Source organism: Oncorhynchus gorbuscha, linkage group LG05, assembly GCF_021184085.1.
Source record: "Oncorhynchus gorbuscha isolate QuinsamMale2020 ecotype Even-year linkage group LG05, OgorEven_v1.0, whole genome shotgun sequence".
Lineage (NCBI taxonomy): Eukaryota > Metazoa > Chordata > Actinopteri > Salmoniformes > Salmonidae > Oncorhynchus > Oncorhynchus gorbuscha.
Window position 1 is genome coordinate 60,602,009 of NC_060177.1, and position 14,707 is coordinate 60,616,715.

The 14,707-nt window shown below is 46.7% G+C and overlaps 1 protein-coding gene across 1 annotated transcript in view; it reads right to left on the reverse strand.

Moving 5' to 3' along the window:
• Positions 1-14,707, reverse strand: part of LOC124036232 (nuclear receptor corepressor 2-like) — a 132,975-nt gene that overhangs the window by 44,566 nt on the left and 73,702 nt on the right. Inside the window, 5 exon segments of the mRNA XM_046350522.1 lie at positions 3,057-3,150; positions 3,390-3,562; positions 4,622-4,688; positions 9,604-9,656; positions 11,091-11,147. Coding sequence (XP_046206478.1) covers positions 3,057-3,150; positions 3,390-3,562; positions 4,622-4,688; positions 9,604-9,656; positions 11,091-11,147 — 444 coding nt within the window.

The window sequence follows — 14,707 nt, forward strand, 5'->3', positions numbered from 1 at the left end:
CTTCTTGATCCAAATCAGTCAGGTTTCAAGACTAGTCATTCAACTGAGACTGCTCTTCTCTGTATCACGGAGGCACTCCGCACCGCTAAAGCTAACTCTCTCTCCTCTGCTCTCATCCTTCTAGACCTATCGGCTGCCTTCGATACTGTGAACCATCAGATCCTCCTCTCCACCCTCTCTGAGTTGGGCATCTCCGGCGCGGCCCACGCTTGGATTGCGTCCTACCTGACAGGTCGCTCCTACCAGGTGGCGTGGCGAGAATCTGTCTCCTCACCACGCGCTCTCACCACTGGTGTCCCCCAGGGCTCTGTTCTAGGCCCTCTCCTATTCTCGCTATACACCAAGTCACTTGGCTCTGTCATAACCTCACATGGTCTCTCCTATCATTGCTATGCAGACGACACACAATTAATCTTCTCCTTTCCCCTTCTGATGACCAGGTGGCGAATCGCATCTCTGCATGTCTGGCAGACATATCAGTGTGGATGACGGATCACCACCTCAAGCTGAACTTCGGCAAGACGGAGCTGCTCTTCCTCCCGGGAAGGACTGCCCGTTCCATGATCTCGCCATCACGGTTGACAACTCCATTGTGTCCTCCTCCCAGAGCGCTAAGAACCTTGGCGTGATCCTGGACAACAAACTGTCGTTCTCAACTAACATCAAGGCGGTGGCCCGTTCCTGTAGGTTCATGCTCTACAACATCCGCAGAGTAAGACCCTGCCTCACACAGGAAGCGGCGCAGGTCCTAATCCAGGCACTTGTCATCTCCCGTCTGGATTACTGCAACTCGCTGTTGGCTGGGCTCCCTGCCTGTGCCATTAAACCCCTACAACTCATCCAGAACGCCGCAGCCCGTCTAGTGTTCAACCTTCCCAAGTTCTCTCACGTCACCCCGCTCCTCCGCTCTCTCCACTGGCTTCCAGTTGAAGCTCGCATCCGCTACAAGACCATGGTGCTTGCCTACGGAGCTGTGAGGGAAACGGCACCTCAGTACCTCCAGGCTCTGATCAGGCCCTACACCCAAATAAGGGCACTGCGTTCATCCACCTCTGGCCTGCTCGCCTCCCTACCACTGAGGAAGTACAGTTCCCGCTCAGCTCAGTCAAAACTGTTCGCTGCTCTGGCTCCCCAATGGTGGAACAAACTCCCTCACGACGCCAGGACAGCGGAGTCAATCACCACCTTCCGGAGACACCTGAAACCCCACCTCTTTAAGGAATACCTAGGATAGGATAAAGTAATCCTTCTCACCCCCTCCCCCCTTAAAATATTTAGATGCACTATTGTAAAGTGGTTGTTCCACTGGATGTCATAAGGTGAATGCACCAATTTGTAAGTCGCTCTGGATAAGAGCGTCTGCTAAATGACTTAAATGTAAAATGTAAATGTAAATGAAACTAATTGATTGAAGATAAATTGCAGAAAGGCATAGTCGGAAGTGGAGGAAGTCAAAGTTGCAGGTCCATTAAGATATTCTGAGAGAGACACTTGGCATATATAACAAGGCAATTGGAAATGCCAGACGGGCAAATTTTTCTAACTTCACCACTAATAATCAGAATACTTAGAGAGAGTGCTCTTCTCGACCATTGACGGCCTGATAAATCCTACCTTCGCAAACCTGTGAACTTTCCTTTGCGGAATATTTCAGATATAAGATAAAAGTTAGGCTGGGTATCAGTCAAGCAAGACCTGATGAGAGTTATGATATGTGCCCTAGCCTACGAACGCAAATGCACTATGGATTTATTTTCCCTGGTTGACACAGATGTGCACAGGAAAGTGATATCACAACTTAAGACTTCTATCCGCCTTCTCGATCCTATCCCCACCACCTTCAAAACAGTTTTTAACGCAAATCTGAAGAACTGCAAGGTATTGTTCATCACTCCTTGTTCACAGGCACTCCTCCCCCCTGCACTAAAAACTGATATGGTGAAACCCCTTCTGAAGAAAAGTCATCTAGATTCTTCAGCTCCTAACCATTTTCGGCCAATCTCCGGTCCAGTGGGTTGGCCTCTCCGGTCCGGTTCTAAATTGGTTTAGGACCTATTTAACCGGTCGATAGTTTGTCACCCTTGGTGAACATAACTCAGAGAAAATACATATCAAGGTTCGATTTTGGGTCCTGAACTGTTCCGTTTATATACGTTACCCCTTGGCAGTGTTATCAGAAAGCACAGCATTGATTTTCACTGCTACGCAGATGATACACAACTTTACATCTGTGTCACCAGTGGAATTTAGCTCCACGGATACATTAGACTGTGTTAGTGATTTAAATACTTGGATGGCTCAACATTTCATCCAGCTTAATCAAGACAAGACAGAGGTACTTATTGTTGGAGCCGAAGCACAGAAAGAGAATCTGGCCACATGTTTAATTCACAGGGAGTAACACCACCACCAGGTAAAAAAACCTAGGTATATTTTAGATTCTGAAGTCAATTTCGAATCCCACACTAGGAATGTGACCAAAACAGCTTATTACCGCCTAAGGAACATTGCCACGGTGCGCCCGTTTTTCCCCCTCAGGCTGATACAGAAAGACTCTTACATGCTTTTATTACAAGCAGGGTTGATAACTGTAATACTCCCCTGTCTGGTCTACCCAAGAAAGCCATTTGTCAATTGCAAAACATACAGAATGCTGCAGCAAGGGTACTGACCCGACAGGAAGCACACATTACACCGGCTTTAAAGTCTCTGCACTGGCTGCCTGTGAGTTTTAGAATTCATTTTAAGATTCTTCAACTGTTTTTTAAATCAATCCACGATTGTGCACCCCAATGCTGTGGGGGCGAAACTGTGGACATATTCAAAAGACATCTTTAAAAAAATATACAATATTATTTTTTAGCTTTGCTTTTCGGGTGCTTTTTAGTCGTTCAGTTTTTTATTGTTATTTTTTTGTTTTTTATCCTCTTATGTTTGTTGTGCAGTAAAACATTTAATTGTTTGTATTTGTTTTCTCCTGTGAAGCACATTGTGTTGCATTCTATTTCTGAAATGTGCTGTAGAAATAATGCTTGATTTGATTTGGAAGAGCTCACCTCTTGCTCTGATATGCCGTCGATGATCTCAGAGACCTCGTGTTCACTGCGGGCTGAAGACGAGGCCAATCCCCCTCCACGCTGCCCCACCCGGCTACTCCCCACCGGGGGAACACAGAGGACATGTCAACACACTGCATGTACAGGAGCGGATATCCTCCTCCTTGACATCATTCACACACACTTCCCTCCATACTGTAACCAAGTAACAACTCAACGTAATCAGACTCTTTAACTGATTGGAATCACTCCATCTAATGTTTTGACAAATGCAGTAAACTAGACTCCCAATCTAGTATATGACGGAGCAGGAGGCCCCAGGCCTTGACTCACCTCTGCATGCGCTCCTGCAGCTCCCTCTGCTTGCGGATCTCAGGGAACTGTTTCTCGTAGTACTCGCGCACCTTGCTCTCCTTGGCTCGGCGCCGGGGGTTGTTCTCAATGCGCTCCACCTTCTTCTCCCAGGCCTCCATCAACTGGTCATAGCGCTGGCAGAACTTCTGTTCCTGAAGGGAAAAAAATAAATAACTTGATACAACCAACTCCTCCAAAATACAAATAGTGTCCCTTTTTGTGACATGATGTGCTGTGCTGTGCTTCTGCAGGGACTGAGTCTAACCTTGAGTCATGACCAGAACAGAGCTCCATGTTTTCCCAGCTGCTCGACAGGGCAGGCTGTAAAGCAGACCATTAACCCTGGAGGAGACACAGCCCTCTGAGGCCTCTTAAAATAGCTGCCCATGTCTTTTCCAGCCTGCGCTCCCCTCTCCAGCCTGGCGCTGGCCTGGAACCTCTACTTACACTACACACCATGACTGGTGGATATATGACCCTGCAGCACATGGGCCGGCAAATAGCACTATGGGGCGGTAGGTGTGCCTCTCTATAAATTACAGTTTAGATATGGTTTCTGCATTTAGGGTTAGTGTAACTGTGCAACTATTAAATTATTCCCAATTCTCCTGCATTGTTGAGGAAGTCATTTTTCTGAGATGAAACTTGGTTATTACACATAATGTATCCCTGTGGAAATATATTCCACAGGAAAAGTAATTGATTTGTGGTAAAGATTTTCTGTCAGGGTGGGTGATTGAGGATGTCTGCCTAACTCTGACATTAGAGCCTGGACGATCGATGGCAGGGTTATTTTTAGCACCGCCCACTGCCTTGGTCCTGCTCAATCACTGACACACGGGCAGAGCGAGCGAGCAGTGGTGCATCTCCTGTAGCATCTACCATCTCTGTACCATCTACCACCACCAGACAGGAAGCAGACTTGATGTGACCGAGAAAAAGAAAGTCCTGGGAGAGCTGAATCACACCGAGACATCTCCTTTATTCTGTTTTTTTTACCTTTCATTTTTCAAAGGCCGTAGTAGCTGTGGTCTAACACTTCATAGGAGTAGCTACTGCTACAGTGTTACTAAAGAACAGGCACAAGGGCCCAGAGCTCCTTTCCCTTTAGTCTGTGGATCATGGACACACTTCAAGGAGCTCCTTGGCCCAGTTAACATCTAGTCATCGGTCATAGAGCAGTCCCAGCAGAGAAGCGGTTCTGTACTCACCCACTGCTTACGAGCATGATTTCTCCTCTTGAAGTAAAGAATGAGCTTCTTCCTCATCGCCTGGTTTCTGTGAAGGGTGAAGAAAGGAGAAAGAGGGATACATAGGAAAGATAAATGAAAGGGAGTAAGACAGAAGATTGATAGAAGTAAACAGAGGAAAATCAACAATGATTTGAATGACATTTTTTGGCAGTTTGGGAAAAATAAAAATACGTATTTCTATCCCGTAAAGAGTAGCTAACACATCCTGCTGTCCAGGTATGACCTTTATTACAACCCCCACACAGACAGGCACACAATCCGGTCTCTAGATCGATAAACACCAAATAGTTTCGGGGGTGGGCAGAAAGAGGAGCCAGACTTTTAAAGTTTGTCTGGCCCGGCCCGGGAATGGCGACCCAGCCAGAGTGCTTCAAATAAAGGTCAGGGCAGTAATCTGCTTAGGCAGCTGCTCCATCCGTCCTCTCGGCCTTCGGTGAAAGATGACGTTTTTATTCCTGTCAGTGCCTAAGGTCACGTGCCATCTAATTCACCGTGAGTCACATCAGCTAGGATCCAGGCCACAGGCAAGGACAGACAGACAGCAGGAATTAAGTAAGGCTGTACTAGCGCGCGCACATGTTAAGCAGAAAACAGCACAGAGGCCGTCTAAAGATTCTGTAAGTGGACACGGTGACCACATCACAACAAAAACACTGCCATCTACACGTGTTTCTATATAAACAAACATCTAAACTCTTTCAAATAAACACATACTGAGACCCATATGAACGTTGATTCACACACACACAATCACTCCGTGTGCATAGACACAGGCAGAGATACTAGGTCAAATACAAGACGGACAAAAACACACACAGGCAGAGTTCTATACTGAGTAATAAGATGTTAGAGGTGGACAAGGGAGAAGCAGGCAGTGTGTGTGTGTGTGTGTGTGTGTGTGTGTGTGTGTGTGTGTGTGTGTGTGTGTGTGTGTGTGTGTGTGTGTGTGTGTGTGTGTGTGTGTGTGTGTGTGTGTGTGTGTGTGTGGTTTGAGTTTGGAGGGGGATGGCTACTGTCTGGGGGCTGGAAGGTTATTCTTCACACCTCCGAGCTGTGACTTCACCAAATTTCCATGCGTGCCACACTCTGCCCACACCACTAACATGTGAGCTGACCTGTGAGTCAGAGATATTTATGCTGTTGTGGAAACCAAAATACCTTTCATGTAAAACTGAATGTAATGAGTTGGGAACTGGGGTGGTTTGGAGGCGTACTTGTCCATACTAGACGGCCAGCTTGGATGCCACAGTCACATCACATGCCTGTGTGTGTGTGTGTGTGTGTGTGTGTGTGTGTGTGTGTGTGTGTGTGTGTGTGTGTGTGTGTGTGTGTGTGTGTGTGTGTGTGTGTGTGTGTGTGTGTGTGTGTGTGTGTGTGTGTGTGTGTGTGTGTGTGCGTGCGCATAGAAGAAAACAGCACAGAAGCAGTCTAAAGATATCCTAAGACGACACGGTGATCTCTTCATCGAAACATGTTCCTATATAAACAAACATTTAAACTCCCTGATTCCCTCTCCCACACACTCAGACACGTACAATACCAATTCAAAAGTTCAGACTTAGAATTTACACAAAAGTTTAGAATTTACTCAATTCCAAGGGTTTTCTTTATTTGTTAAAAAACTATGAAATAACATATGGAATCATGTAGTAAAAAGTGTTAAATCAAAACAAACTTTGCAAAATAAACACCCTTGGCATTCTCTCAACCAGCTTCATGAGGTAGTCACCTGGAATGCATTTCAATTAACAGGTGTGCCTTCTTAAAAGTTAATTTATGGATTTCTTTCCTTCTTAATGCGTTTTGAGCGAATCAGTTGTGTTGTGACATGGTAGGGCTGCTCTAAACAAGACAGCCCTATTTGGTCAAAGAGCAAGTCCATATTATGGCAAGAACAGCTCAAACAAGCAAAGAGAAACGACAGTCCATCATTACTTTAAGAAGATATGAAGGTCAGTCAATATGGGACATTTCAAGGACTTTGAAAGTTTCTTCAAGTGCAGTCGCAAAAACCATCAAGCATTATGATGAAACTGGCTCTCATGAGGACCGCCAGGCTCAGAAATTGCAGCCCAAATAAGTACTTCAGAGTTCAAGTAACAGACACATCTCAACATCAACTGTTCAGAGGAGACTGTGTGAATCAGGCCTTCATGGATACATTTCTGCAAAGAAACCACTACTAAAGGACACTAATATGAAGAAGAAACTTGCTTTGCCAAGAAACACAAGAAATGGTCATTAGACCGGTGAAAATCTGTCCTTTGGACTGATGATTCCAAATGCGAGACTTTTGGTTCCAACCTGCGTGTCTTTGTGAGACGCAGAGTAGGTGAACGGATGATCTCTGCATATGTGGTTCCACACCAAGAAGCATGGAGGAGGAGGAGTAATGGTGCTTTGCTTATGACACTGTGTGATTTATTTAGAATTCAAGGCACACTTAACCAGCATGGCTACCACAGCATTCTGCAGTGAAACGCCATCCCATCTGGTTTGCGCTTAGTGGGACAATCATTTGTTTTTCAACAAGACAATGACCCAAAACACACCTTCAGGCATTATAGTTTGGGACGAGTTTGACCGCAGAGTGACGGAAAAGCAGCCAACAAGTGCTCAGCATATGTGGCAACTCCTTCAAGACTGTTGGAAAAGCATTCCAGGTGAAGCTGGTTGAGATTATGCCAAGTGTGTGCAAAGCTGTCATCAAAGTAAAGGGTGGCTACTTTGAAGAATCTCAAATGTAAAATATGTTTGATTTGTTTAACACTATTTTGGTTACTACATTATTCCATGTGTTAATTGGACAATATACTCTGAGTGTACAAAACATTAAGAACACCTTCCTTGCACCACCCTTGTACCCTCAGAACAGCCTCCGTTTTTCAGGGCATGGACTCTACAAGGTTTCAAAAGCGTTCCACAGGGATGCTGGCCCATGTTGACACCAATGCTTCCCACAGTTGCGCCTGGCTCCTACCACCATACCACGTTCAACAAAGGCACTTAAATCTTTTGTCTTGCCCATTCACCCTCTGAATGGTACACATACACAATCCATGTCTCAATTGTCAAGGCTTAAAAATCCTTCTTTAACCCGTCTCCTCCCCTTCATCTACACTGACTGAAGTGGATTTAACAGGTGACATCAATAAGGGATCATAGCTTTCACCTGGATTCAACTGGTCAGTCTAAGTCATGGAAAGAGCAGGTGGTCTTAATGTACACCCAGTGTATGATTAAATAGAATATTAAGATATTTAATATTGATGAAGCATTGTGAAGTGCAAGACTATCATGCGCAAGACTATATTCTATTTGAACTTTACAAATCAAAACCGTGTCTTTTTATCAGCTAAGCTATATCAATATCTTGAAAGACAAGTCAAATTGAATTAACTAAGCCTCATTTTTTGGCCATAATAAGATTATTTAATGAGAACGTGACTATTATATCATAAATAAGCACAACAACGGCACAGTCTGGAATTATCTTGTCATTAACTGTGTTGATCTTTTTTATGCCTCATTTACATATTTTTCAGTAAAAAATTAGGTCTTGGAATCAGAAAAATCTTAATTAGGTAGGTAGGATCTTCTGTCATGCTGTAGAAAATTAAATAGCATTGCTCACCAGAATATAATAATAAATTAATAAAAATTAATGCATAATCAACAATCGATTTTACATTTGTAAAGTTCTCTCTTTAATTTCTGCTTATCTTGCAGAGCGTGGACAGTTTGTGAACTACCGGGGAAATTTCCTGTGCAAAATGTCTGGTTTGACTGGTGAAAAGGACTGTGAAAACAATCCAACATGTTTCTGATAGTACTTGTATCTCAGTTCGTCTTGGAATGGATATTATGACAGGCTACATGTGAGGCCTACAGTCAGTGTCCAGACTTCAGTTACTATTCCTGTTCCCATCTGAACTTCAAAAGATGCGCAAACCAGGGGGGCACGCCCGCAACTCCTAATTACGCAGTCTCTGGCTGGCAGGCCAGACCAGGGCTGAGAGATTAAGTCGTATAAGGACAGAGATGGCATTGTGCTCCGGACACCAGATGGTGGAGAGAGAGATTAGCTGCTCTGGTCCGTTTCTAAAGTTTCTTTTGTCCAACACTAAGCGTGTACTGTATTCCTGAGAAATGTAGAGGTGGTGTCCATGAATCCAAGGTACTCATCTTTCTTACCAGGGACAGGTGCCAAGGTTATCAAACCGGTTAGGGGCACAAAGAAGTCAATTGTGGTGGATCAAAGCTATACTGCGGCATTTAATAACACACACACACACACACACACACACACACACACACACACACACACACACACACACACACACACACACACACACACACACACACACACACACACACACACACACACACACACACACACACACACACACACACACCCTTTCTGCTAATTGCTTTGAGGCAATAATACTGATCAAACAGTGCAAGGATCAAACTGAGCGGAGACAGAGTGGCAGTGAGGGTAAGAGGTCAGGTGGCATACCATCTAACTCATTCTCCACTGACAACTCAGAGCTAAACCTCAAGCGGGCCATTTTACTTAAGCCATTTGCACTTTCTGCATTACATTTTTAAGTTCCACTTAAGTGAAGGATTTTCATTTTATGACTGCATAAAGTCATTTCCGCAGAAACATGATCTCAACGGGTTGTCACAGACCGCACGGTTAAAGAATTGTTTCAGCACATTATCACGGCTATAAAGACTCCATACACGTGGTTGACACCACGTGACTCACTCTCTTGTGGCCGTTTGTTGGGATGGGAATCTCTGGGGCACGAGGGGCGCAGTGATGGCATTTAGGACCATAGCAATCACACTGAGCCTACAGTGACAGATGACATAGACACGCACACACACTAACATAAACCCAGTCCCTTTCCCCAGAGGGCGGGCTAACTTACATTTTGATGTTCTCATGGTACTGCTTGGTATCAGAGGGCTGGTTGTACAGAGGCTGGGAGAGAGAAGAAACCGATGGAAAAGTTAGGTGATGCTGCCAGAGGTGAGAATCCTGTTTCACAGCAGCAAGGAACATCAACTCTAGAGGGTTAAACATACTGTTTACAACTTCCACACGACTTCCCTGCACACGGTCTGGTGTCACTGCAAAGTTACTACGCTAAATGCAGCAACGCAATTTACCCATTACATTCTACCGACAAGATGCTGAACAGAGTCGGACATAAGACAAAAATGTTATGAATTCATGCATGTTTTATCAACCTAACCGAGAAAGGTCTGTCAAAAAGTTTTGGCTCACATTGTGTACACGGTTCTCCCCCGAAGAATGAAAGAATGTAATTTATTTGTTATCATTTAAAGCAAAGTTCTGCTCTAGATTGCTGGAAATTGCAGTTACAGGTGTTAAAAAAAGGGGAAGATATGTTGAGTTTACCCCCGTCTGGACCTCCCCCCGGACCCCCGTCCGGACCACCCCCCCGTCGTACTCAGCAGCACCACCTTCTTAAAAATTCCTGGGGAAAACCCTGGTGCACCATCATTCAATAACTCAACCAACTGAACCATTACATTCAAGTATTACTGAATCTATTATTCATTCAATCAAAAGCCCATATAAATCTATGTCTGAGACAGAGTGAAACAAAGCGCTTTGCTCCATGATAGTATATAACTGTTAATGCTGTGCCAAGCTGACAACGACAAGCAGTGGGTACAACGAGGACATGACACCCTAATTCAGCCCCTCTCAAGAGACTGGACTGTACAGAGTGAGAACCGACTCATAAGCGAAGGAGACCATCTCTGTGTACAATTTGTATAAGTTTGGCCACAAAACAAACAAAACATATTTTTATTTCACGGCACAAGGGGGATTAAAAGTCGTTTAAACCAATGAACTACAAACACCTTACCATGGGTCAAACATTTGAATCTGAACTTGTTGTTCTCCACTATATTTTCAGTTGCTCACGACAAAACTCTTCGAAAGCGAACATTAGGTATTATTGTCAAACCCAAATCAGCTTATAAAAGAGCAAGTATGATGTCTGACTCCCACTGATAATATACAGTACTGTCAGTAAGATCCTCTCTTCCAGACAGCAGCAGCTCATTTATGAAACACTGGCCGTGTCTGGCTCCTAGCCATCAGAGACAGACAGCGCCATCATTCTGCCCGTCCATCTCGCTCTCATCCCTGAACAGAAGAACGAAACCCACCTCGGCCTGTCTCCAGGGCCTGCTCCCTATACCCCCTGCTACACATGGCCATATTTCTATTCCGACAAACTCCTCCCCCTCTTTCTTTCTCCTCCCTCTAACCCTCCTCCCCTGCTACTTGTCCCTCCTCCCTGTGGTCAAATAATACAAGTTGCTAGGTATTTTATTCAGATGACCATTAAGAGGTGAGAAAACAGCAGAGGCTCACCAGTTCTACTCGGGGTCCCAGTCCTTCCAGAATCCAGTGAGCTTCCTCTGCCTTTTTCTGAGGAGAGAACACACAAACATACTCAGCACATATCAACTACAAAGCCTCACGTCTCCCATCACCAAGGCAACGCAGCAGCTAGCTCACTCAATGAATGACGTTTGGATGGGCACTGTGTGCAGCAACTATTTTTAGAGCTTTTAACACAAGGCAAAAACTCGATCCGCTCCCTCGCTCTTCTCCTAACGGAGAAAAGATTACTCACCTCCCCGAGCACACACTGTTGGACAGAGAGGTAGAGCGAGAGCAAGCAGGTGAGGGAGAGTGTGAGAGGAAGAGCAAGAAAAAGAGTGAGACACTGGGACAGAGTGCGTGCAAGACTGCATGGCTGCTGTGCTTCTTCATAAGGAGACAAAGATCTGTCCTTCGCAGTGCGCTCAGGTTGAGGTTTCACTACACAAGCTTAAGAGATAAAACAGAGCTGGTTGGCAGTGATTGTGAAGAAGAGAAGCACAACCCCATCTCTGTACCTCTATCACAGATGACCTCTACTCAGCTGAGCTCTATACATTTATATTTAGCCATGTCACATGCTGTGTGCAGTGTCCCTGAATGTTGTTTTGGAGGCAGCTCTGCAGAGTGGTCACTAGCTGGCACAGCCACAAAATTTTATTATTTTTCCAACCCTAAACACACTGCCAACTCTAATGCCTAACCCTAACCTTAAATTAAAACCAGAAATCACATGTTTGTTTTCATCTAGCCCATCTAGCAGAAATTGCTCAGTTCTTCCTCTAGGGCAAGATGCATGACAAACGTCAACCTGCTGACCCCTCTCTCTGGCTCTGTCGCCCTCTCTCTGGCTCTGTCGCCCTCTCTCTGGCTCTGTCGCCCTCTCTCTGGCTCTGTCGCCCTCTCTCTGGCTCTGTCGCCCTCTCTCTGGCTCTGTCGCCCTCTCTCTGGCTCTGTCGCCCTCTCTCTGGCTCTGTCGCCCTCTCTCTGGCTCTGTCGCCCTCTCTCTCCGGTGAGCTCTCTCTCTCTCTCCGGTGAGCTCTCTCTCTCTCTCCGGTGAGCTCTCTCTCTCTCTCTCTCCGGTGAGCTCTCTCTCTCTCTCTCTCCGGTGAGCTCTCTCTCTCTCTCTCTCCGGTGAGCTCTCTCTCCGGTGAGCCCTCTCCCTCCGGTGAGCCCTCTCCCTCCGGTGAGCCCTCTCCCTCCGGTGAGCCCTCTCCCTCCGGTGAGCCCTCTCCCTCCGGTGAGCCCTCTCCCTCCGGTGAGCCCTCTCCCTCCGGTGAGCCCTCTCCCTCCGGTGAGCCCTCTCCCTCCGGTGAGCCCTCTCCCTCCGGTGAGCCCTCTCCCTCCGGTGAGCCCTCTCCCTCCGGTGAGCCCTCTCCCTCCGGTGAGCCCTCTCCCTCCGGTGAGCCTCTCTCTCCGGTGAGCCCTCTCTCTCCGGTGAGCTCCTCTCTCCGGTGAGCTCTCTCTCTCCGGTGAGCTCCCTCTCTCCGGTGAGCTCCCTCTCTCCGGTGAGCGCTCTCTCTCCGGTGAGCGCTCTCTCTCCGGTGAGCGCTCTCTCTCCGGTGAGCGCTCTCTCTCCGGTGAGCGCTCTCTCTCCGGTGAGCGCTCTCTCTCCTGTGAGCGCTCTCTCTCCTGTGAGCGCTCTCTCTCCGGTGAGCGCTCTCTCTCCGGTGCGCTCTCTCTCCGGTGCGCTCTCTCTCTCTCTCTGGTGCGCTCTCTCTCTCTGGTGCGCTCTCTCTCCGGTGGGCTCTCTCTCTCCGGTGGGCTCCCTCTCTCTGGTGGGCTCTCTCTCCGGTGTGCTCCCTCTCTCTGGTGCGCTCCCTCTCTCTGGTGGGCTCTCTCTGGTGGGCTCTCTCTGGTGGGCTCTCTCTCCGGTGAGCTCTCTCTCTCTGGTGCGCTCCCTCTCCCTGCCCCCCCCATGGTCACACTTTTTTCTTCCTTCCTTCCTTTCTTTCCGATGCTTCCTCATCCAAAAGAAGGCTGTAACATTCTGCAGATGACCAATATATGTATTTTTTAAGGACTGTTTAATGAACAGCAATTAACAAGGATTTAATCCTGAGTGAGAGAAGAGGGAGAACTGGAAACGTCTCTACATGTTGCCATTTCCTGATTAGGTCTGTCCCCTTTATACTGATAAATACCTGTAATGCAGCCTATACATTTGCCATGAATTGTATGTCAGATTAAGGGCATCAAAGACTATACTCAAGGGCATCAGCAACAAAGGGGATAAAGGTGTAGGCTAAATTAAGAGGGGTAATGACAACACCGTGTTGATCAATATGGAGCTTTGACATCCTACAGTTCCTCCTCAAATCCATCTCAACCAATCACATCTGACATGAGATTACCAGTGATTGTGAGTGAGGCCAGTCCACTTCAAACATGCCCCTAGTGCTTAGACAGGAGGACTGGCACTTGAACAGAAAACTAACTGCGCTGCTCTTCCCCAACAGAAGTCAAAGAAGCATTTTCCGTCTAAAGAAAATGGAAATATTGGTTACATCATAATATATACGAAATTAAAACGAGGGTTTAATAGTGGCACAACCAGACTGAAGGTGCAGGGCCTTGAGGGCTCTCTGTACCGTGTGTGGGTGCTACAAGGGACTATGATAGTGCAGTTCCAGTGAGAGTCCCAGTTGTCTCTCTTGTATGTGTCTAAGGCAGCCATGTTCTAATGAGATGAGTGAACATGAGTGGCGTTGTCTGTGGCATTGACAAAGGCCTGTGGGTGTCTCCTTGTCTCAGAGATGAGGTGATACTGAGCCCACAGGGACAGATGACACCAGCGACACAATGGAAATATGGGCTACATCATAAAAGATACGCAATTAAAATGAGAGGGTTTAATAGTGGCACAACCAGAATGAAGGCGCAGTGCTTTGAGGGCTCTCTGTACCGTGTGTGTGTGTGTGTGTGTGTGTGTGTGTGTGTGTGTGTGTGTGTGTGTGTGTGTGTGTGTGTGTGTGTGTGTGTGTGTGTGTGTGTGTGTGTGTGTGTGTGTGTGTGTGTGTGTGTGTGTGTGTGTGTGTGTGTGTGTGTGTTACAAGGGACTATGATAGTGCTACACCTACTGAGGCTGGAGTAATTACAGCCAGGTGCTGAAACACACACAAACACGCAAGCGCACGCACACCCCTCCCCGACACACACCCCTCCCCGACACACACCCCTCCCCGACACACACCCCTCCCCGACACACACCCCTCCCCGACACACACCCCTCCCCGACACACACCCCTCCCCGACACACACCCCTCCAACAATACTAGAGTACCCTATACAAAGGCTGAGGAGGGCAAGGGACCAAAGACAAACACCAACACCCATGCAGGTACACAAACGAGGAGAGAACATATCCAGAAACGACATGTTACCATGCCTTCTTCACATACACCTTCCTGCATAATGCATTTGCAAACATACCATCAGTCACAGTGCCACACCATCACTTGTAGAGGCTTGTAGAGGGCTGTGTATATAATGGTGTAATCTCGGTGAACACAGAACTCAAATCGTACATAATTAGGTCAGATTTTTGTTTACATAGTCTGGGGAGAGAGTGGGGCCAGTGTGGTGGTGCAAAGTGTTCCAGAGGT